Source organism: Diadema antillarum, unplaced genomic scaffold (genome assembly GCF_040938485.1).
Source record: "Diadema antillarum isolate AM-2024a unplaced genomic scaffold, OU_Dant_1.0 seq00002198_RagTag, whole genome shotgun sequence".
In the NCBI taxonomy this organism is placed as follows: Eukaryota; Metazoa; Echinodermata; class Echinoidea; order Diadematoida; family Diadematidae; genus Diadema; species Diadema antillarum.
This window is the reverse complement of record NW_027272834.1, coordinates 8,086-32,986: the sequence shown is the minus strand read 5'-3', so window position 1 is coordinate 32,986 and position 24,901 is coordinate 8,086. Positions and strand designations below refer to the sequence as shown.

The window sequence follows — 24,901 nt, the reverse complement described above, 5'->3', positions numbered from 1 at the left end:
GGTCATGAGGCAAATTGAAAGTGAGCACTCGAGGTTCTTGGCCTCTTGCTCGCATTCCGGTGGGGTGTTCCTTTCCACACCGTGACTCACGTCCGTACCCCCAGATCGAAGATCTGATGAAAGAAAAAGGCCCCTACTGTGCTTCGACTGTTAATGTGGACTGTATCTCGCACCCCCTTGGCTACAATTTTCAGTCGTCGGCTCGGAGCTTGTGCCTCCGTGCGACCTGTTTAGATGTGTCACCACTTTAAGGCAGAGAACTAAGGAAATGAAACAAAGAAAAAGACATGTTAGATATTATGATTATGTTTATTTCTTTGTTTTGGCAAAGTTCTGTAATGTACTAGCTCTATAGATGAAATGGAAAGATAGAAAAATGACTTGCAATAAAATGTATGCAAAAGTGCCATGATATTTCAAAGAGAGATCAGTGCTGTAGAGATGTGTCCATATTCAGTGAAACACTCACATTCGGCATCAGGAAGTTTTGTGTCAACTTTCTGGTCCAAACAATAGACATTCGCTTATAAATATAGTGGAATAAATGTGATTTGCTGACGGTGATAGTCCTTAGTCCTTACTAGCATTGAAGTTCAACATAGCTCAACTTGTGATTGGTCTTTTCAGAACAGGGACAGAAAAAGTGGTTCATTATAGTTTGTAAGAAATCAAAGATGAAAAAAAGAAGAAGAAATGGTTGCAATGATTTTCCGTTTTCCTTTGCTTGACAGAAGGAAGAACATTTAACAGTGTCATCTGATAAGAGTTTGAACAGATCTCTGTATATTTTGCAATACATTATTTGATGGTGGTATGTAGAAGGAAAGAAGAGAGCTAATTTTACATGTGTCTGTATATATTTGCAATGTATGATATATTTATGAATTTAGCAATAGTACTAGTCATAGAAGTAGGGGGAAAAAAATGTAGCTAGTTACTCACATTCGCTGGGTGAAATGATTGCAGTCGAGGCTGAACTTTGTTTTTCTTCAAATCGTTCTAAACAACTCTGTGGCAGTGCATGCTCTTGTGCTAGTTGCCGATGTAAATTTCGTGCGAAAGTTCGAACAGTTAGTGACGTGATGTGAGACACTCTGCGTCCTGGGCAGGTGCTCTGGCAATTCGCAATAAGCGCCAAATAGATTTTAAAAAACCATGTATCAAGAGTGATGACACTATTTTTTTACCCAGCATCAAAACAACAGCTTGCAACCACGTGGTCATAAAATTTGAGAAACTGTTGGCATAGACAGTTCCATTCTATCCCAGAACTGATGTGGCATCCACCACTCAGATCAAGCTGTTAACGATATGGAGCTTCATTCCTGTGTTTTCTGTGTTTCTTACTGCATAGCCTTTTGTGTTCTGTTTTTGCTTTTGGTTGTCTTTCTTTTTTTTTCCAGCAAACTCTTTGAGTTTGAGTTTATTTTGATCATACACTGGTATAGAAGTCTGCTTTCAGCTGGACAGCTGTTTTTCAGCAAGGTCGTGTTTTACATTTATCAACAGGATACATACACAATTGAAAACTGTATTTTAGATGCTTGTATGCATTGACATATCCCCGCCACCCCCAAACTGCTTCCAGCTTGTTTTATTAGAACATTGTGCAGCTTGATGTACATTTTCCACCTTCACTCTCAAGCCCCGGTTCAATATCGTTATCATGATATCATGAAACACTCATGTGTGTTGATGATTTGCGGAAGAAAGGAACTTATTTTATTCTATGTATATTTGTTCTTGTGATGGTTGAGAATTCTTATTGTGAAATTTATGTTACATTTTCTGGTTGTTGTTTTTTTTTTTTAACAGAAATCCTTGTGCGAGTGTAAATGTGCCATACTGAACTTTTGGGTTAGAGAATGTTTTGATTCTCACATTAATTTGAGACAATCACTTCTATCTATATTCAATAGATCAACTCATAATGAATGTATTCAACTTTAGGACCATTATATAGCTTGATGTATTACAAATTTCAGAAATTCTTGACACATTTTTTTCCCTTGTGGAATTTGTGGAGGCTCGATCAAAACACAGTGTATTTCTGTATTAATGGTTTCTTCTTTCAGTCATAATACTTTGTAGGGATATGACTCAGCTGTGACAGTATGCTGCTTGTTTTAAATAGATCTAAAGAGGGAATTCCACACTGAGAAATCTTTGGAAATATTTTTTTTTTTTTCAGTTGATGCAAATAATTTTGAGTTGTCCCCAAATTCAAATCAACGTTATTTCACTGATGGTCCGAATATATTCCCACGCAGTAAGAATGGCAGTTCTTCCTGTTAACAAGTCCCCTCTCGTATCCTTACGGGAATGATAGTTGCCTTTCACTGAAGAATAATGAGACATGCACACTGCACAATGTCAGCTTCTTCATGTGTCCGTGGCAAGGTGATTTCTCAGGTTAAAGTCTCATTTTCAGCTTGTTCAAGAAAAAAAAACCAACATATTTTTGTGAGAAGCTAGCACCTATGGAATTGGACAGCAAACTGTCTGAGCTTGTGACTGTCCAATGCTGAAATTAATCTCTGAATTTTTGTGTTGTGTGCTTTTAATGCCTACAACATCTCCTAGTCAGTTTGTGACAAATAGAATATCCTTTTAGAATGCATGATTTTGTGGAAATCATGTGCAGTGATGGAATTACTAGTAGTTCATTCCTGTAGATGTAATATCTGGATTTAAGTTGGTCATTAATTGCTTTCTTAATCTCTGTATCAATGCAATGCCATTTGAGAGATAATTATAGTTTGAAAGTAAACTGTTTGAATGTTTATTTATTTATTTATTCTATAACCCCTCTCCCTGTTATATTGTTTTTATAAAATGCAGACTCACTCTTTGCCAAATGAACTACTTTTTTGTTTCGTTAAATTTTCTTTGTTTTATTTTTCATGTCAAGGTGTTTAAGATTTCTGGGAAAAAGGAGACTAATTTGGTACTCCTCCTACATTGCACATATTATTTGCTGTTACATTTTACCCAGTATGCAGTATTTTAACTCCAGTTGAATGGGGTCATCAGAAAAAAAAATGGAGAGTGTGTTTTGCTAGTGGTGTGTTTTGCAATGCCGTTATCTACAGTCATCCATATCTGAGTCTTTTCATGAGCTGTTGTTGTGAAAACAATATCCTTTGTTTGATGTAATACAACTGTCATAGACTTTGTTAATTTGAGTAATTTGAGAGTTGCCAAGTTGATGGTTGATGGAATTGTTTGCAATTGCGATTTTATGTCTCTGCCCAGAAGGTATCGAGAGGTGTACATCTTCTTCTTTAGAAAAACGAAAAAAAAAATATTAGACTTATGTACTACTTGAAAGCACTTGTGATATGTCTCCTGAATGTTGCAAGGATGAAATGACCAGGGTGTGTGTATATATGATTCTTATTTTGGATAAAGTAATCGAGGAATAAAGTGAAAAGGGAGGTGCTCCTTGTTTTGCTCTTTTAGTAGCGCTTTTTACATGGAAATCTGTCTTGCTCCCTGTGGTAATTATTCGTTTCTCCTCTGTGTATGAATGTGTTGGGTGATGACAATCTGATACATTTGTATATCATATAAAAAACAAACAAACTAGAAGCACTTGGAAAATGCAAACCCTAGCATTGGCCAAAATGTAAGTAATGTTAATGAACTACGAAGACATCCTGACAAAAATGCCGAATCTACAGCTGTAGATCATGATCCCAATCACCACTAAACTGTAATCAGATGTTTGCTTCTTTTACCACATTAGACCCATCAACAACAATGAAACCCAAACAGACAAGAATCACTGGAAACCAATGTTAAATCATAGTCTTATTGCTAACAGACACACAAACAAACAAACAAATAAACAAACAAACACAGGCAAAAACGACCTCCTTGGCAGAGGTAACAATGATGTGGTATTGCTCCAAATTATGTCTTCAGGAGCACTTACTTGTGATCGATCATGAACTCATATCGAAAAGTATGATTTTCACAAGCTGTCTTGAGTAGATGACAGTGTTTGGTACGGTAATTGATAAAAGTGATATATTTGGACCAAAAGTGGATTTGCTACTTTAGAATGAGAAGGGTCCTGCTACAACATTTTTTTAAATTACTTTTTGAGTTTTGTTGATATTTTCACTGCCTTGCCCTTGTAGATATTGAATAATCTTGTCATGCTCAATTCAATGTGTGTTGGGAGTGTGCCTAGAGTCATTGTGAATGTATGTATGGTATGGGTGTTGGTGTGTTCATATGTGTATGTGTGTGTGTGTGTGTGTGTGTGTGTGTGTGTGTGTGTGTAGTGTATGAATTAATGCGGTGGGTAGTTTATGAATTAGTGAATTAATTTGTATATATTGTTTATATAAAAGAGAAAGAAAAATAAAAGATTGACAAAAACAACAACAAAAACATAGGCCTATGTACGGGCAACGAAGACTCCCCTTCACCTCCCTGGTATGGGTATAGGTGTAGGGTGTGTTTTTTTAGTAGAGGATGTATGGGTGTGCGTATGCAGAGACTCCAACTCTCCCGTTTTCGACGGGAGATCTCCCGCCGAAATCCCATTTTTGCAAAATCTCCCGTTCTCCCGCTTGAGAGTTAATTTCTCCCGCCAGGGCTCTGTGTCTCCCGCTTGAAATGATTTCTTACTTAATATCATTTTATGTTGAAAAAATAAGCCTTAGATAGCACGAGAGAGCATCTAGAACCCTAGAGCAAGGAACTTCGCACATATCAAATTGGAGTCTCCCGTTTGCTAGGGGTTTCAGGCGGGAGAATCTCCCGATCAGAAGGTGCTTAGGGTTGGAGTCTCTGCGTATGTGAGTTCATAGTATGTTTATACAGGGTATAAGTATACAATGTATCAATATGTTTTTCTGAAGGCTATATAAATATATTTGTTTGTGTTTAGATGTTCCTGTCTGTGCTTGACTGTTTCCATAAATCTTCTCTGTTATATTTGTGGCTCCTTCAAAGTATGAAAGTGATCACAACTGTTATTGCCATTTTATATTTCACAATTATACACTGTTACCCAGTCATAGAAAGTTGTGTTTAAGCACTACAACAGAGAACTGAAGCCTTGAATAAAAGTAAAATAAGTCAATCCGTCAATCACTCCCAATGATATAGCAACAACAAAAAAAATACATTTAATGTCTTGCTTTCAATTATGGAATGTGATATATTGTAGTACATTGTCTGTCAATATGTTACATGTCTGGAAGTATATCAAAGAAGCAGAGATATCAGAGAATAGATCCACTTCAAATTTGAATGCTTGCATACAGAAGTACAATTTTAAGAATGGAAAACCATTTGGGATATACACTTGATAAGTTACAAAGTAAGATGATGAGGTTTATTCTCTAATTCATTACATGCAGAGACTGCAAGCAACAACACTAACGTTAATTATAGACCTACATTTTATGGCAGCTGTTGATATAGAAACATAATACAGGAACACAAAAAATAGAAACCCAGAAATTCAGAAGGGGCAACGGTTTGAAAAGTGATGACATGAATAAATGATTATCGTGCAAAATGACTCAAATCACGACTTTGGCTTCATGAATTCTTAAGATCTTCTAAATGGTCTATTATTATATCCGGGGTCCAAGATAAGGGACCGGTGCGGTACCTGTGTAGCATGCATTTATAATGCAAGCGACTTTGAAGATTCCCGCTTCTGCGCATGTGCCTGATCCCTAACAACGCGACGATACGGTAAATACCGATTCTGTTACGACGGACGCGTCGCGCGTCCGTCGGCGATCGAACAAGCTAAAATACTATGAAATTGTCGACACGCACGGAAATTGTATCATCACCGTACGCGCAGTTTTGGTTAATTATTTTGGACAAATTTTCTTTATCCCTGACATTCTTCATTGGGTAAGTTCTATGTATATGTTCTAGAGCATGATTATGATAATAATCTCTCACTGCATTCTTACTTTTGCTGATTTGGGGCGTTTTTGTGATGCCCAGCTATTTAGAATTTATAGTAAATCTTACGATCGTGACAACTACCGCTGCTGCACACCGTGTTTCCACGCCACCTCTGGCAGCTCTGTGCCCCGCTGGAGCCGGGGATTGAGGGTACTAAGCGTCCGTCTCCACACGATCGTGTTCTGTAAGCGCAGCTCGGGCGTACACTGGCATGATGGTGAAAAGACAGGCTCTCTAACATTAGTATCTGAAATAATTTCGGGGCATATATTTTGTTTCATCATGACGTCCGTGCGTAGTAATGATTTACTTTATTATGACGTTTTAATTATGTTGTCATAACGGCCGTAAGAAGAACAAGCTGGCTAGAGATTGGACTGCACTGTGACGACGATCGAGGCACACGTAACATATCACGAAATAAAAAACGGCACACTTCCTAACTGTTACTTGGATTGGGCCCAGCTGACAGACAGTCGGAATAAACAAACCCGAAACAAGTTCTGTTCCATACATTACTCAGCTCAGAACCAGATCAGTCTCTACAGACAGACATAAGTTGGATGTTGAGCATTATATGCCCAGTGGCAGAATTGTTATTGTATCTGACTGAGGAAACAGATATCTGCGGCGCAGCAAGGAAATACAGCACGAGCAAGCACAAAGCTCTATCATTTTAACTGTTACATGTAGCACAGAACTGCCAAGTGACAGAGACAGAGCACACAACATCTAAAACAGTTTTTGATTGCAGAGTTGTAGCAAACAGCTTCTGCCTGGCTTGGAACTCTTTGTGGTTTACCAACCAACACGCTTCCACTGAAAGAAGATTGGCGAACTGAAAATCCTAGAGCTATGAAAATGCGGGGCAAACGAGAAGGGAGGGGAGGTTCAAAATCAAATCAACCCTCCAATGACGGTGGGGCAGATGACTCGGATGAGTTCCAAGTGGAAGATGATTATTCATTGGCAGCGAGTCCGGTTTACACAGAAAATACTGCAACTCCAAAGATGGTATACACAGCATTTACTGGCTCTTGTAGACAAGGGACTAGGGTCTATGACTATGTATAAACCAGATTCTGGAAGGCCTTCTAACAGTTAGATATCGTTCCTGAGACTTAACAAGAAATTTGTTTACCAGTAGTTGTGCCATATCAGCATATGCCATGTGCAGATTGTAGGAGAGTGTATTGACTAATTGTATTACTGTATGTTGCTTTTTTTTTCTTTTTCTTTTTTTTGCTCTGAATTCCATACTCAGGGGATGAAATTTCCAGCAAAAAATGCCACCAGATATTCACAAAGTCCTGAAAATTAAGAATTTTGCAAAATTATGTGAATTATTCCTTTCACTCGGATTTTTCGAAGATAAACTTCAAGTTCACCCCTTTACAAAAGTTATCTTTTAGAGCGGTGCAAAGTTGCATTTTTCTTTTTAATTCGGACATGATTTTCATAATGAAATAATTGATGTATTTTACATCTTCATGCACCAGAATCACTATTCACACCCACAATTCACCGTACACATTTGTACCAGGCGAATGGCAAAGAGAAAAATGTCAAATGAGGCTCAAATTTCATATTGTTCGGTCAAAGGTATGACATGAGCATTTCGAACAATTTATGCGATAAAATCTTCTGAAAACTCGTCATTTAACTCTGCGGTGAAATGTGAATTTTTTAAAATAGCATTTCTACATTTTTGTGTAGCATTTTTGGTGATTTTGGCCCGTTCAATGCTCAGTTAGGCTAGTCTATGAAGTCCTATATGCATTGAATGTCATTATTATGCAGAGATGTACGTGTATGGAATTACTATGCTGTGCAGTAGTACCATATCTGTATATTCCCATCTGTGCACTGGAGCTGATGTGCCTGTTGATATTATTACCTCTGCCAAGGAGGAGGTTATGTTTTCGTTACCGTTGGTTTGTGTGTTCGTTCGTTAGTTAGTTTGTCTGTGTGCAAAATACTCAAAAAGTAGTTAACGGATTGGGATGAAACTTGCAGGAAAGGTTGAGAATGACACAAGTGACAAACGATTAACTTTTGGTAATGATCCGAGAATTTTGGGGGAATTTATGAAGGATTTTTGATGTTTTGGCAGGTAGGGTCAATGAACTTGGGAGTTCAGTCTGCGCGTATTTGAGGTTTGCCTGCGCGCACTAAAGTGCGTGCTCTAGTTTCTGCTGGGGCGAGGCGCGCCATGCAGCTGAAGGCTTATGACGTAACAAAGGCTTCTATATTTTGAAATCTGGCGACTGTTAGCACCGATGTGGTGTGTACCTATGACATCTCTATGGAAGAACAAGATCAGTGTAGTGGTGGAAATAAGCTTCATGCTTGGCGGAGGTCTGCGCTCTCAGAGTGCTTTTCTAGTTCATAATGTCAATAAACTTAATTGCCATCATTGTGTACAGTCTTTGATGTCTTCCAGTAAGAAACAATCTCATCTACTCATGAATGTTAACAGGAATTCTGACTAGTTTCAGCAGTTACACTTTGTGTGTTGATAGTCCTGAAACTTTCATTTGCAACTGCAGCATACATTACATGTACATGTACTAATTAATGCTAGCCCTGGACGTATTGAATTGAAGTGCATATTGAATTTTTTATCAGTTAAATGTGCATGCATCAGTTAAATGTGCATGCATATGCACATTGTACTTGTCAATGATTGAATATTTTTAAATTGCGTTCTCTTTTCCAATACCAATTTTACAGGGTATACTGAGGTTCAGCAGCACTTCACTCATGAGTAAGCGAAGCAGTAAAGTCCGCGTCTATGTACGCACCCGGCCCACAGCCAAATTTGCCCAGGACATGATCGAAATTGTTCCTGACACAAAGGTAATGAAACAAGTTTTGAAGAGCTGTATGTGCATGTTTTTGTATATTTTGTGCAGGTGCTTTTTTCTTGTACTGCTGTATGCTTAAAATTAAGATGTCCTTGTTATCTTTTTTAATATAATGTTTCTCTCTTTCCTAATAGATTTAAATCGTTTCAAATTACGTATGATGACACGATTTGATTCAAAAGTGATTGATGGAGAAGCACATAACCAGTAAAATCATTGTCAGAGCACAAATTGAATCAGAAAGTCTACATCAAATGTTTTGCAATGAGTAGTAAACACTAATTCATGTTATTTTTCATTCTATGGTGACAAGACTTAACTGATTATGCCTATATTCAAATTGGCAGATGCTAATGATATTGGCCTGTGGCTATTATGTGATTGACTTCCAGACCATAAATATCCACGCTCGCAAGGATGTCCGCAGAGGAGTGGTCAACAACCAGCTCCTGGACTGGTCATTCAAGATGGATGGCATCCTCCACAATGCTAGCCAGGACCAGGTCTATGAGGAAGTGGCCTCACCTCTCATCACCCAGCTCCTGGATGGCTACAACGGTGACTGTCCTTACCCTCTGTGTGTTCTTGCAACCACAAAATGTTATTCGATCTCATGGTTGTGAGACATTTTTTTCTGGTCAAATAGGAAGCCTCCCCGCCCCCAGAAAATTATGATAATAACTAAAATAAAAAGTAAAATAACAACAAAAAAATATTGCTTGGATAGAAACATAACTAAATTGTAAGTAAGATAAGATTACAAATACAAAAATTGTTCAACCTATTATATGACATCAGCTACCTTTCTTGATTTTAATTTTTTTTTTCCTTGAATGTTCAAACTGGAGCCCAGGGATAATACATCAAGATTGTGCAAGCATTTTAAAAGAGCAGTAGTTGTGATTTTGTTGTTGTTGCTGTTGTTAACTTAAGTTTGGGTGTTTGTTTTTTTTTCCAGAGTCTCATGTATTTCTTTGGTAATTTCCCTGATATTATTGCGTTCATTTCATAGTAATGTAAATGTATGTTTCCCTCTGTGACACCTAGGAACCTTGATGTGTTATGGACAGACAGGGGCAGGCAAGACATACACCATGACTGGGGCCACCGAGAACTACAAGCAGAGGGGAATCATTCCCCGGGCGATTTCCCAGGTCAGTGTCCGACACATTCCACCTTGCTCACACTGGAGGAAATGATTATGATGTCACCTATTTCCATTTATATGGAGGCTTTAAATAGGAAACATTGAAATGGGCAAGAATGAATGTGGATCATTTTAATTGGTATATGTTGTATTCTTTATTTGGTATATATATGTTTTTGTTTACCATTTTCTTATTTGTTGAAATGTTTGAATATGTATATGCATGTAAATATATGATATCTTTTCATTTTTGAAGCGCCATGAGCACTGAAAAGTGGACCTGTGCGCTATACAAGTAGCCACTATTAGTATTATTATTATTATCATAGCCCTTTCTTACAAAAAGCTACTTGGGCAATGACAATTTACGTGTTTTGATGAGTCTCTTGCAAGGACATGAAGGGAGGTGGGCTCTTTTGATGATACATCGCAAACTTTCCAAACCATAGGGAACAACAAACACTTGTGCGCTTCCACAAGAAATGAGTTGGTTCTAGAGACAGCTAAATGCTGTTTGGCTGTTATTTTTTAACTGCACTTGAATTTAAAGTCCTTCTTGGTTAGAATAGCCAAACAAAACAGGAGTAAATTTGTTCAAAACTAAACAAATCATCTGTACTGTATTGAAAACATGGTTTCCTTCCAATGTTCATGTTTGCAAGGTGCAATCATGACTGCTAATTACTGATCAATTTGTTCCTTTTGTCAACAGTAATATGAAATGGAATTGGGGCATTCGTCAAAGCAGGGAAAATAACTTGCGGGAGTTGCCCTAAAGAAGTGCAGAGCCTTACAAATGTCACTTGACAACGTAGACAAACCTGATATCATTGCTTTTAGATGGAGTAAGATATGTTACATCCCAAACAAAAGCTGCTCTTGAGCCTTGTAATTACTAGCTGTATCCCATTACAGTGCACAGTATGCTTGATGCGTACATTTAGGTGGCTCGGTTAGATTTAGATCATAGGCAGAGTGGGCATGATAGTTCATGAGCCTTAAAAGTGTTCACAAACATTTACCAGCATGATGGTTAATAATTATAATAATGAAAATGACAGTGAAAAAGTTATGATTGTAATCAGTTGTTACCATGGTGACTGCAAAGATTGCAAACCTTGTTAATTGAGAAAAAGTTCCTTGGAATGCACTCAGATATGCCACAAACCTTCTCGCACATTATGACATTCTTTTAAAAATGCATTCTTAAAAATGCATGTTTCACAAGTTCTTAAAGCCTGAGGAGACATCCGTTGTGTGCTTTGATTTGTGGGTTGATAGACTTGAATGCTGTGTATGCCATATGTTTAATGAGTCTAATTTTTCACAAATCGGGTCTTTCTGACAATTTCTTGAGTAGTTGAAGACATGATCGCAAAGTAAGTATTATAATGCCTTTTGTTCATGTACTGTGTACTGTGTACCAAAACATGCATGCATGCATGTCACATTTGTGTTGGGATCAGAGGTAATAATTTTTGTGTGTTGTAAATTAGCAAATAGCATGTGACTTCCAAAATTTGCAAAAAATAAAAAAACCCTGCCAAATATATATGGCTTATACAGTATGTTACTGTATCATCATCACCATCGATTGTTATTGTCATCATTTGTCGGTCTGTCATGCTCCCTTCTGGTTTGCAGGTCTACAAGGAGATTGAGGAAAGGCCCGAGCAGGCCATCACGGTGCGGATCAGCTACCTGGAGATCTACAACGAGACCATGTTCGACCTCCTCTCCACTCTGCCCTACAGCATCCAAGGCTTGCCCAACATGACCATCACCGAGGACGAATACGGCATCAACATCAAGGGTCTCGGCGTCCATCTGGCCCACAACGAAGAGGAGGCCCTGAATCTCCTGTTTGAGGTGTGTGCAGCAGTGCAGAATGTTGTGTGGCTGCTTTCTCTCCAACATGCTTTGCTACATGTGGGACCAGATGCAGTTGGCATTCATAAAGTGTGGGAGGGAGGATTGATTAGGATTTAAACCTACATCACCTACTGCTTACCGTAGGTGATGTGGGTTCAAATTCCAGACTAATTCCTTCTTTTTCACTTGTTCATGATGATACAGATCTAGCATACGATCTAATTCATGGAGAGTAACAGCAAAAACAAACTTAAGAAAATTGTCTGTAACTGCAATCTTGATCTCCATAAAAAGCAAATTCTCTTCATTCTTATTTTACAGTTGTTTCTTTGTTGGTTTTACTTTTATGTACTTTCTCTGTTCTGACTGTGTGCTTTCACTCTATTCAGTATAGTCAACTCGAGTCTACAATTAAGTTTCTCCTCTTAGCAGTTATCATCATATTGTCTTTATTTGCGTCTGTTGTTTTGATCGCAGGGCGAGACAAACCGCGCCATTGCAGCCCACTCCCTCAACAGTGTCTCCTCCCGCTCCCACTGCATCTTCACCATCCACGTGGAGTCGCGCTCGCGGACAGAGTCCAACGCCAAGTACATCCGCAGCAAACTCAACCTCGTGGACCTGGCTGGCTCAGAGAGACTCAGCAAGACTGGGGTGAGTCATGAAAACATTTTTTTCTGCTTCTTTTTTTTTTTTTTTTTTTTCAATTGCTATGTGTGTCATGGTGGGAACGAAACAGAAAATCCTCACACGCAATATCAATGCCAGATGGGGGAAAATCAAGTTTTTCTGAAATCAAAGGAAAACAGTGGTGCTTGTGGCAAGTTTAAGGGACATTGTCATTGTGAAACTACGCTGTAGGTGGTCCTAGTGCACCAAGATATTGATTTCCTCTATTTTTTGTTGTTTGGTGTTTTTTTTGTGTGGAAGATGCTCTTCCTGTGTGGTGTGTTATCTATCCAGGAGCATATCCAAATGCTGTTAAAAAAACAAGAAAGAAGAAGAAAAAAAAAAAAAAGGAGACAAGAAGATGTACAGATTTGTTGCTGATCGAGTTTACTAAGTAGGTGGCCTGCACTGAGTGCAGGTCAATTCTGTCAGAGGCAATTAGTGTACCGCAGAGTTTTATGATCTGCCTCTCTTCAGTTTATTAGATAGGGGAGGGAAGTCAGTGGAAGAAAAAAAGATATTTCAAGGGAATGATGTTGCCTACAAATTCCAAAGCATTGTCATATGCTGGAGAAGACAGCAAAAATGGAGCAGTTTTTGACGACTTGGACATTTCAAGAGCGTGATTCTGCGTCAGTTCTGTGTCAGTTTCGAAGGGGTTGGGGAAGCTGGAGGGTTAGGGTGACTAAGGCAGCATGAAACCATGTGAAAACAATTAATTGTTGCGATTCTTTGTCCTTGGATCTCTTCCACCCAGTCTGAAGGGAAGACCCAGCAAGAAGCCGTGTACATCAACAAGTCGCTGACGTTCTTGGAGCAGACCACCATCGCTCTGGCCGACAGAAAGAGGGAGCACATTCCCTACCGACAGACAAAGCTGACTCACTGCCTGAAAGACTCCATTGGTCAGCATGCATAGTTTTTTTGTTTGTTTGTTTGTTTGGTGTTTTTTTAAGTGAAATTGATTTTAAAAAGATCTTTGAGAAAAACAAACATGAAAACAGCAAATAGAAAAGTGTGCTTCATGTGTTGAAGTTCTCCCATTTCTAATTCTCTCCCAGTTATTTACATTGTATGTGAGTAGTATTTCTTTTTTTTTCTTTTCCCTCTGTCTCTTTCTACTTTCATTTTATATTGATTAATTGCTTGTATTTCTGCAGATATTACAATTAAATTAGGTGGTAATTACAACACAATGGTGATTTGCCAGTGTTTCTGTAAACATAATGAATTGCAACTGGATACATGTTCCTCTTGATTATGCTAATTGTATCCTGATTCTTTGGGGTTTTTTTGTCAAAAACTTTACCAAGGAGTATGTATTGTATTGATGATAAAGAATGTTGTCTTGAGTGGTGGATTTTTGTTTGTTTCTATGAAAAGATTGCAATTACATTACAATTATACTGATTGGCCAGTGTGTCTGAAAAAAACAACAACAACTAATGAATTACATCATGACGTTCCCTTTTAACAAAATTATTTTTATCTACTGAAATATTTGCCAAAACTTCAACCAGACGTCATGCTGTAAAAATTGACATTTTCATGCGAGTAATTTTTACACTCAGTCGGGCTAGATAAATTTTGCATGTTTTTGATTCTGCGAAATCAAACTTTGGAACAGTATTACACACAACAATAAAAAAAATTGTCTATGTTTATTTTCGCACTTGTTTCATGTTGTGCAAAATATGTGCAAATTTCACTTTTACAGTATGTACTATTATACAGGTGTTGCAGAATGTTGACTTAACATTTGATCTTTGGGGGGAAAAATGCTTTTCTCACAGGTGGTAATTGCAACACGATGATGATAGCCAACATCTGGGGCGAGGCCAAGCAAATTGAGGAGACGATCTCCACGCTGAGGTTCGCCACCCGCATGATGTGCGTCGCCATCGACCCCGCCGTGAACGAGTTCTTCGACCCCGCCCTGCTGGTGAAGAAGCTGGAGAAGGAGATCAAGCACCTGAAGCATGAGCTGGCTATGCATGATACCCTGGTGAGTGGGCTTCAAAGCTAGTCTCTGTCACTGCAGGCGTTTCAAACAGAAGGGATGCAGACCTCCCAACCATTCTGAATTCGGAGAAAAGAATCTGAATTTTGACCATTCCCACCTCTTGTTTCAATAGGAGTTTGCTATCTTTTTGGATAATGTTGCTACATATCCATATAGGATTTGATCAAACATTCTTCAAACATTTCGTTCTCTAGCTATATGGGTTTTTAATTTTTTTGTTACTTTATTCATATTTTATGTTATGATTTAATTTGTAAAAAACCTAATATATGATATGATATGAAATGAAATGAAGTCATTATGAAGTCAGACACCTCGGGCAAGAGTGTTATCGAGTCCAGATGTCAAGGGGTGTGGATTTGCCCCCAAACATGCGCCAGATGTTCTTGAGAATGTCTCAAAAAGTATGTGAATAGTTTGCGGATATGCCGTAAAATGATCAGAAAAACTTTGTAGATTTCTCAAAACATACGTGAGACATTCTTTAAACTGTCGGTATCTGTTTGGGGTTTCACAAAGATTTTGCGACCATCACGCACATCTTGCGTATGTCATGCGCACATGATGAAGCTTTCAAGACATTTTTGAGAACAACTCATGACCCCATGTGCGGAAAACGTGCGCAAGAAATTTCGAAATTTTTTGAAATCGCCGCCAAACTAAAAACGACACCTGCGAACAGTTGACAGTGTTTTTGAACCCCCATACATATTTAGTGATCTTTTAGAGACTAAAATACAAATGTTTGACTTTGCCATTTTTTGACATTCGCATCCTTTACAAATTGTTACCGCGCTCCATGAAATCAGTCCTTTATGAGCCAAATCATCCCTATTTTTCAGTCAGAAAGGTTGGGAGGTTTGTGGATGGGTACATCCTCGTCTTAATTTTTGCACCCACTAGAAACGATGAAGGCATGATGTATGAAAAGTAGAAGAACATACCCCTTTATCTGAAGTATTGCTTTGACACTCTTCAAGGAAACCTTGCTTTTTCTCCAGTCACTGTTTTCTGGTGCAGATTCTTTCTGTATGTATGTTAACTCTGTGTGCCACAATCACACGCCAAACTAAGTCAACGGCTTGCCAACTTCACATATTTTGCTCAAACTCCCAACCACACACAAACTAATCAATGTTTGGAATATTGGCCTTTTGCACAATGAGTTGAGGAGCAGGGAACTTTCAATATTAGTTTCATTAGCCGCCCAATGGTGCTCGAGGTAGGTTTGAAGATCGGGAATACTCTCAGCTCCATGAATCAGCTAGATTTTATACAAACCGTACAAATACAGGTGTATCTGAAGGTGGTGTTCATCTGTGACGCGTTCATTTACAAAGTATTTTGCCGTCACCATGCCATCCCTGCAGGCCAACCGAAGCCAGGTGACGTATGAGCCGCTGTCGGACACGCAGCTGATGGAAATCAACAACCAGGTGAGGCGGTACCTGGACGGATCCCTGGACGAGATTGACATCGTCAACGTCCGGCAGGTCCAGTCCATCTTCACTTCCTTCAAGACCATGGTCAGCCAGATGGAGAATGAGGTGGAGAGCCGTCTGCGCAACAAGTTCACCCTCATCGACCGCACAGACCCCAACGCCGTCGCAGCAGCCCAAAAGGTTGGCTTAAAACTGTATTTGTTTGTATTTATATTATAGTTACATATTCTGTTTGTGTTTCTATGCTTTGGAGGATGTCAGAGAACCCTCATTACCTCGCCAAGGGAGGAGGTTATGTTTTCGTTACCGTTTGTTTGTTTGTCCGTGTGCAAAATAACTCAAAAACTTGGTACGCGGAATTGGATAAAACTTGCGGGAAAGGTTGAGAATGACACAAGGAACAGATGATTACATTTTGGTAGTGATCCGGAAATTTTTGTGGATTTTATGAAGGATAGATTTAATTGGATATTTTGCCACAATATGATGTAATCGTGATTTGGAAAGCATATCAGAAACAATGAAAAAAAGAAAATTAATTTTCTGATGTCAGCATATTGTAGTCACAAATTTCTCGTGAGCTCCATGCAGTTTGCACATATAGACTGTATGTGTGATACACCACTCAAGGTAGGATTGTTCATACTAACTTATTATTTTCAAAATTTGTATCTATAGGCTGCATGTCATACTAAAGATCATTAGAAACTTTGACCAGAGTATCATTTTGATGCAACAAATATGATTATATAACATCATTTTCCTTCCCTGATGTGGGTCACTCTGTGAAGTCGAGGCGATAATTTTTGTAATGTTTTTATTGTTTCATTCTCCTTGGTTCCCTCATGATGCTGATTTCATGACATTCTGCTTGTGAACTCCTACCCTTGCAGGCTGGTGTAGTGTTCGATGAGGATGGTGGCGCAACCTACGTGGGAGAAGTGGACGGACAGGGCTTCGGTATCGGGGTCGCTCCGGCGTCTTCCAAACCGGCCCACTCCTCCGTGGTGTCGGCGAGGAAAGGAAGAGGACGCAAAGCAAAGGACAGGGGCAGGTATGTGCGAAGACTGTTTACTACTTTGTAATGGACTGATGCTGTATGGACTAATGTAGAGCATTATTCATCCAGTCAAAATGTAACCTCCATATTGTTATGAATCAGAAAACTGGATCTAAACTTACATCATGCGATGTTTTGCTGATTAAAAATCAGCTTCTTCCATTTGAAGGACACCAAAAGAAACTGATTGTTAATGGGAGAAACGTCACATGACATAAGTTCAGATCCAATTTTCTGATTCATAAGACTTTAGAGGTCTGATGCAACTTGAGCATTACAGGACTTGATCGGATGCGGAAGTGGATGTCTAGTTAGGAATGTGCTTTGAAGTGTATGTGTGTACTTGCTTTGTTTTGATTTGTTTCGTAGCCAAATTCTTTTGTTGAATATGTCCCAATGATGCACTCCTGACAATGGGTCTTGTGTTGAAATGGATGTTATGATCATATCAACTTAATTCACACACAACCGACTGTATTCTACGTGTACTTCCGGTTTTCTCGACTTGAATTACAGCTTTAATATGATTTGAAATTTCTCCATTCTTAAGAAATTGCTGTTAATACAACTATTGGTTGTTGCTGCGAAGCTGCCATGTGTTGTTCGCACGACAATAAATGAAAAAAATCTGCAGAAATAGGACCCTTACTGGCATGCGAGACGTGACGTGGCTGCGTGGGTGAAGTTTGCGGGTGACTCCACAGCGCAGTACGTGTACGCGCGACTTACTAGTAGTGGTACTGTAGTATATAGCACTAGGTAGTAGGCCTAGTGCCTACGTACATTGTACATACTTACTTGGAAGAAATTGCTTCGGAGACAGGATAAGTTCGAGATCACTGTTCGTTCCCGATTGTGTTCGCGACATTTCGACAGAGAACAAATGAAAAAAAAAAGATGGGCATTCCATGACGATATACTGCATATCCAGGTGGGTGAATATTTTCCAGCATATTTTCAGCGTATGCAGAGATGACTGATCTGTGATGTGCACATCGATCGCATGATCAAGCAGTACGCCGTACCGGTATGTGTTATGTAATTAGCTTATGCGCTGCGTGCAGTGGTGCATGTTGACCGAAATATCGGTCTGTATCTGTCCGTCGGGGAATGTTCCGCGGAGACTGCGTCTGGCTTCACCGATCCCCTCCGTCTACGGAGGACAGCGTTAATGGCAAAATATAAAAGAGTCCTCCGGACAGACGGATCTTTCTGTCTATGGTGCATGCTAATGCAAGACCGGCCGCCGGCGGGGACTACAGTGTACGAGTATGACAGGCCTGGCCACCACTCGCTGGCTCGGGCGGTACAGCGGCCTACAGTACTGACTAGTATCCGTGGTTGCCGCTGCGTTGTGCAAATTATGCCCCGCGCCGGAAGTGCCCTTGCTACCAAGTGCACTAAATCTTGACGAAAAAGCCACATCCGGGTACTTTTTACGTCATTGGCGATAGCGAGAGCAATGCATGTTACTGAAATACTTATGTGTTCAAGAGATGTGATACAGTCTCTGGCTGCAAAAGAATGCTTTGTCGTTTAGTCATTATTTTGTGTATACCAATATAACTTATGTTTATTTAACTTATGAAATTCATGAATAGATATATACCATTCCACAACATGTGATAGTGATAGTCATGTGATTAGTCAGTCAGCTCTTGTTTGTATGTGCTTCATTCAAACAAATGTCTTGAATGCAAAAAGGAAAAAGCAACAGGTGTCCTATGTAAATCACTTCACTAACCCTTATGCAGGGCTCCACACTAACTTTTTTTTTTGGGTGGCCCGATGGGGCCACCAAAATCATCAATTTCAAATTTTTGGGTGGCCCGAGAGAAACATTTGATGGCCCCCCCAAAAAAAACAAACATTAAAAGACGAGTCCTGTTTTTTTTTTAATGAGTCACACACTCACTGCATGCATTACTTTTTATTATGCATTTCTGGCACAAAAAGTTACGAATTTATTGACATAGGCCCCTACTTTTAAAAAATGTTGGTGGCCCGAGGCGGGCCACCAAAGTTGAACTTTTTTGAAATTTGGTGGCCCGACTTTCATTTTTGATGTCCCCGGGCCACCGCAAGTGTCGAGCCCTGCCTTATGCAAATCAATCTTATGATCTCTTTGTAGTGAGGAATCCACCTTCTTCTGATGCAAATCTTTGTATTTATTTTCCTTTCCAGCCCTCAGCCAAAAGGAGCGTCGAGCCCATCTCCAAGTATCGAGCGGGCGTCGCCCGTCAGGGGTGGCAACGTCGGTCTGGACACCAGAGAGTCGGCGGTGCGGACGGAGACCGGGTCGGCCACGGGCTCCCAGGGCCCCACCTCGGACGGCCAGGGGCAGGCCCGGCCCAACACCCCGCCCCTCCGCACTGTGGCGTTTGAGGAGTTCAAGCATGAGAAGGGCAGTGAGATCAACAGGATATTGATGGAAAATAAAGGTACCAGCACCATCTTCGTTGTGATTCTTCTCCTCTCTCAGTCTCTTTGATAAGTTAGAAACGCGCTTTTCAAAAAGTAGAAATATCATATATTTATATATTTTCATGAAGTAGAAATGCCCTATATGTATACTTTCAAAAAGTAGAAATATCATATATGAATATGCTTTCAAAAAGTAGAAATGCCCTATATGTATACTTTGAAAAAGTAGAAATATCATTCAATTCAATTCAATTCAATAGTTTATTTATTTCCATCATCACAAAGAAAAGAAAAGAAAAAGTTGACATAATCCAAAGTGATACAATTTTTTTTTCATTTCTCTTACACTCGTCTGATAAAGGATTTTTTCAATACAATATAAAGTATATTATACACGAATGATGTCGTAAAAAAGAAACAATGCACTTTGTCATGGCAACAAAAATAGTAAATAATCACAATGATGGAAAACAGTGTTCCACAAAAAAGCCACGCTTGTAAAACGTGGAACACTGGAACAAAACAACAACAGCACCAATTTGTTATACCAATAAGACATATTCATTTTAAATTCTTCTATATACTATTGTACATTTTACTCATTGATATAATGATGTTGATACTATGCATATATGCATATGCTTTCAAAGAGTAGAAATAGCATACATGTATATGCTTTCAAAAAATAGAAATATCTGAATACATGTGTATATTCATTGACATCTGGACCTTTCTGAACGAAATATCATGAGACCTCTTACTCTCCTGTTCAGTGCTTCAGGTGAGTGAATTTATGTGTTTTGATAAAAGGTGACATATAAAACAAAGAGAGGAGGATTAGAATTTGAAGCATTATATACTCTCAAATTTTCAAGTTGTGAGTACTTCTCATCATGCTTCCCCCCCCCCCCCCCCTTCTCCGTTCCATTGCTGGACAGATATACTGAAGTCCAAGCGGAAGCATTGCCGGGATCTGGCCAAGACTATCAACATGACCAAGCAGGAGATTGACGTCACAAGGACAGCCATCGACAAACTCAGGCAGGAGAAGGCAGAACAAGGTCAGAATTTTTTCTTCAGAACTCGCTTTCTGGTTCAAATCTGTTCGATTTGATTTCAGAAGTATTCTTCTTGTGCTCTATGTGTAGTGCTCCTATTGCGATGTGTCCAACTTTCCAAACTTCCTAAATGCAAATTTAAAATTTTATGCAGCATTTATTTTCTGTGTGTCTGTATTAATAATTGGAGTATTCTCTGGTTTTCTGCATTTCGTGCTGAGTGTAGTTGATTTTGCAATCAGGAACCAGATCTGTCAGAGTATTGACCATGTGGTAAAGAATATGAAAATAAAGAGGGTGTAAAATGGTTTTGTTCCATTTGTATCTAAAAGATATATTACATATATCAGTTCAAAGGGAAAATGTCAATTTTGAAACCAGTGTTTTGGTATTTTCAATTGGAAATAGATGTTGCTTTGAATTTCCTTTCATATTTTTTTCATGATGATGTTCTGAGAACTCCACTAAAATGAATGTTTTAATGTGTCATACAGACATCCTCAATACAGATTTTGTGAAGTTAGAGCTTGGTATAGGTATTGAATCACTCTTTGGATAATGTGCCAATGAGGGATGAAACCTTAACACTCTTGTGGTTTCTTGTGACTTTCCAGGGGAATTTGTGAACGAGGAGGGTGAGACAGTGATAAGTGAGGAAGAGTTCCAGATGATTAAAAAGCTGAAGGAGCTCAAGGCCTCGTACCGCAGCGACTACGAGGAACTCCGCCAGGTCAAGTCTGAGATCCAGTACTGCCAGAAGCTGGTGGACCAGTGCAGGCAACGTCTGGTCACGGGTGAGTGGAAAATTTCACGCGATTTATCATTTTGTATTTGTCACATGTGGCTGCTTGCTTGTTGTGAAGAGATAAAAGTCATGTGAAATGATACTTTTTGAACCATTATAACAAGAATGCTATTTGGCATTGTACCATATTTACAGCTGTACTGACCACACCATTTGCTGAATTTAAGACTGTTAAAGTTAAGGATTTGGTTAATATACTGGGAAGAGCAAAACTGCCTATGAAAATGGTCTGTATACAGAAGGTTGTTGTAGCAGTACAGTTCAAAATGAGCAAGAAGTAAAGAGGTATTCAGAATTTATTGGATGAAAGTCAGTTTTGAAATGGCTGATATATGCAAAAACAAAGTTAAACAAAGTGGTCCTAATAAAAGGTTTGTCCCACCTTTTGTTATGACCTCTTTTTGTTTGGATATCTCAGCCATTTTCAAACCAATTTTCATCAAATAAATTTTGGATTCCTCTTAGAATTGTGGGCTCTTTAATATTTCATAAGAGGCTTCTCATCATCTCACAAAACAGTTTGAAACCTGAAGTCTCGTCTCAACCAAAACTATACTATTCCTTTAATTTCTCTCTGCTGTGAACTATTTGTCTCCAGAGTATGCTTGGTGAGGTTTGATAGTTTTCCTCTTGCTCTCATTCCAGAATTTGACAACTGGTACTCGGAGTGCTTCTTGAGTGCCGAGGAGGGACAGAGCAGTTCTGGGGCTGGCATCGGCGTCAGACCAGGAACTATGTATGACATGGTAAGTAGAATGTGCCGGACCCACCTTACCTTGACTAAGGCTGGGTTTGTTGTACCACATGGATTTTGTGAGACCAGAGAGAACTTTTCGGGGTAGAGTCGTTCTCTGCAAAGTTACGATCAGCAGTGTGTTACAGTATCAAATACAGATGAGGAAGAGGTAGAGGATGTATGATATAATGGAATGAGTTCAGGTTTCATGCTAAAGGTGTTTATGTTGTCTCTATTAATAAAATTATTGCTCGCATGATATTGCAGAACATGATGACTGCATTGCAAAAGAATCCCTGCTCCCAGTAAAATGAAAGCGGTTTTGACGAAATTTTGTTATAGCGAAGTGAAAATTCAAGTCCCAAAATCATCATCATTAAAATCTATGGTGCAAAAGCCCCTTCAGTTGTGAGGAAATTTCAATTTAACGAAAGAAAACTGCCGTTCCCGAAATCTTCATTGTAACTGGAGTCACCTGTATTGCAAAGCAGTGTACAAAGTATTTGGAATTAATTCTACAAAATAAAAGAGACCATAACAGGCTTGTGAAATTAAACTCGTGATTTTCTGTATCTGGAATGTAATGAATAAAGTTGGTGATGTCTGTCCCGAAACATGGATATTCCAGAGATAGATTAATTTTCTGATCGATCTCTCTTTGTCTGCTTTCTCCTGCAGCCAGAGGACGAGGGAGAGAAGTTTGAGCGCCTGCAGTCTGAGCTGCTCATGGAGAACCCAGACTCCGCCTCATTCTACAATGCCAAGATGAGGACAGACAGACGGGTGAGTTAAATAAGAACCTCTTCTTTGATGTAGTTGTCGTTTTGCCCCCAACTCAGTCCGGGTAGTATCGATTTCCTGTCATTCGTGAGCCTCCTGTGTGTATTAATAATGTATTGTTTCCACTACTTTACGATAAGTCTTAGTTTTAAATTGATAAAAGGAGGTACCTGGAGAAGAACAACATAAGCAAACTTGTGCCATCTAGGGCCCGTTTCATAAAACTTGTCATCAGTGACAACTGCCACATTTCTATGACAAATTTGCTCTCAGCCAATCAGATGCGAGGATTTCAGTAGCTTGTCAAATCTATGACAACTTGTCACTGATGACAAGTTTTATGAAACGGGCCCCAGTTTTAAGCCAAGAGGCAGGCTGCTGTTACTCCTCTATGAGGTTTGGTTATGTAATTGTACAGATAGATGGTTATATTAAAGAACTGACTATGGAAAGTATTGGGTATCATGCTGTTTGCACGAGGTTACTTCTGATTCAGTGATAATTTTTTAATATTTTTACAACATTCATCTCTGTAGCAGCTAATAAACCTCACTTTATGGACATTCATTCGTTCAGTCCCACAAAACTGTTTTGATCAGTGATTTTCTTTTTCTTCCACACTGGCTGATAACAAAAGGGCACTTTAAAAAAGGTGTGAAAATAGCTGGCTAATCAGTGTATTCTTATTATTAAAACAGGAACAGTAAACAGTTAAAAACGAGACAGTTTTGTTCTTTGCAGGAGGAGATTTGTAAAAGTATCATTTGCAATATGTGGATCCTTCATTCATCTCAAAATCTGCTGAAGTACATATCGTTGCTGGGGTGACAAGACCTTGTATCTGCCATTTTGGTGAAAATGACTTTTTTTAATCAAAGGTCAAATTATAGGTTAAGTGATGTCCTGTCCAAATCCCAACTGTCTTACTCCAAATATGAAGCCACCATGGCATGTCAAAGGAAAGGCTATCCCATTCACTATAGTGCTTTGGCCACCATGTTTTTTGGCTCTCCTGAACATTTGACATTTTGTAGATACGAGGTTTTGTCGCCCCAGCGACGATATTGATATTGATATTGATATATGATTCTTCATTCTTCCTTTATGTTTTCTACTTGCAGCAAATTTTGGAGCAAGCCATGCAGCAGCCGCAGCCTCAAGTGTCGTCCAATCGCAAGCGGTCCGTCATTTCGCCAACAGTCACCGTTCGCAATCAACCTCCCACTGTGATGACTGTCCAAAACTAGTGCAAACGCGAAGAACAAGCCTTTTTTTTTTTTTAATGCTGTCAACTACATGGATGATAAATTTCCAGATTGCATTCTGCAGTGATCATACAAAGATAAATGCCACTGCTGTGTCCAATTGATAACAGCCACAGAAAAGTTCAATCCAATTTCAGCTAAAGAACAGTTTTCCATGGCCAGACTACCTGTGAAAGTTTTTCAACACGGAGAACCAAAATGTCTTCTTTGATTCAAAGTTTGAATGCATAATTTGAGATAGATATCAGGCCTCTTTTATGTTAACTTAGGCCTTTCCAAATCGGCTGAACATTGTAACTGAAACTACATCCAAGCATATGAGCCGACAGGATTATTAGCAATGAAGTGCTTTCATATGATTATGCAAAATTGTAGTGGAAATGTGTAGTTTTACATAACTGTTTTGGAAATACTGTAATGACTTGGCAAAAATGTGCACTTGCCCATCCCATTAGTAAAGAGCAAGGTTCTCAAGCAATAGTCGATGACAAAATTGATATCAGGAATGCTACTCTTGTATGAATTAATCAAATTCCAAGTCATGTATGCCAGTGACAGTACTGTCCTAATGAGGACATACCATATCTGGTTCTTTTGGCACCTTATATGATTATGCTTGTGGCATCAAATACTGCCATATTTCTTTGTTTATAAAAAAGAAGAAGAAATGTACCATGAATATGGAGAAAACTTATTTGATACAGGAATGTATATGCTCCAAGAATCAAATGTTTCCTTTTTCAATAATGTCAAATGAGATAAGCTTTGTGGAGGCAAATTTTATGCCCAAAAATATAAGAAGTCAAG

The 24,901-nt window shown here is 39.0% G+C and overlaps 1 protein-coding gene across 1 annotated transcript; it reads left to right on the top strand.

Moving 5' to 3' along the window:
- The first annotated feature begins 6,801 nt into the window (after positions 1–6,801).
- LOC139714227 (kinesin-like protein KIF9) lies at positions 6,802–24,076 on the top strand. Its single transcript, XM_071625943.1, has 16 exons — positions 6,802–6,960; positions 8,680–8,805; positions 9,206–9,371; positions 9,861–9,967; positions 11,605–11,829; positions 12,310–12,486; positions 13,259–13,406; positions 14,295–14,506; positions 15,895–16,146; positions 16,860–17,020; positions 19,211–19,467; positions 20,389–20,511; positions 21,123–21,302; positions 21,959–22,059; positions 22,728–22,832; positions 23,951–24,076. The coding sequence occupies exons 1-16, from the start codon at positions 6,802–6,804 to the stop codon at positions 24,074–24,076; spliced, it is 2,625 nt and encodes an 874-aa protein (XP_071482044.1).
- The last annotated feature ends 825 nt before the right edge of the window (positions 24,077–24,901 follow it).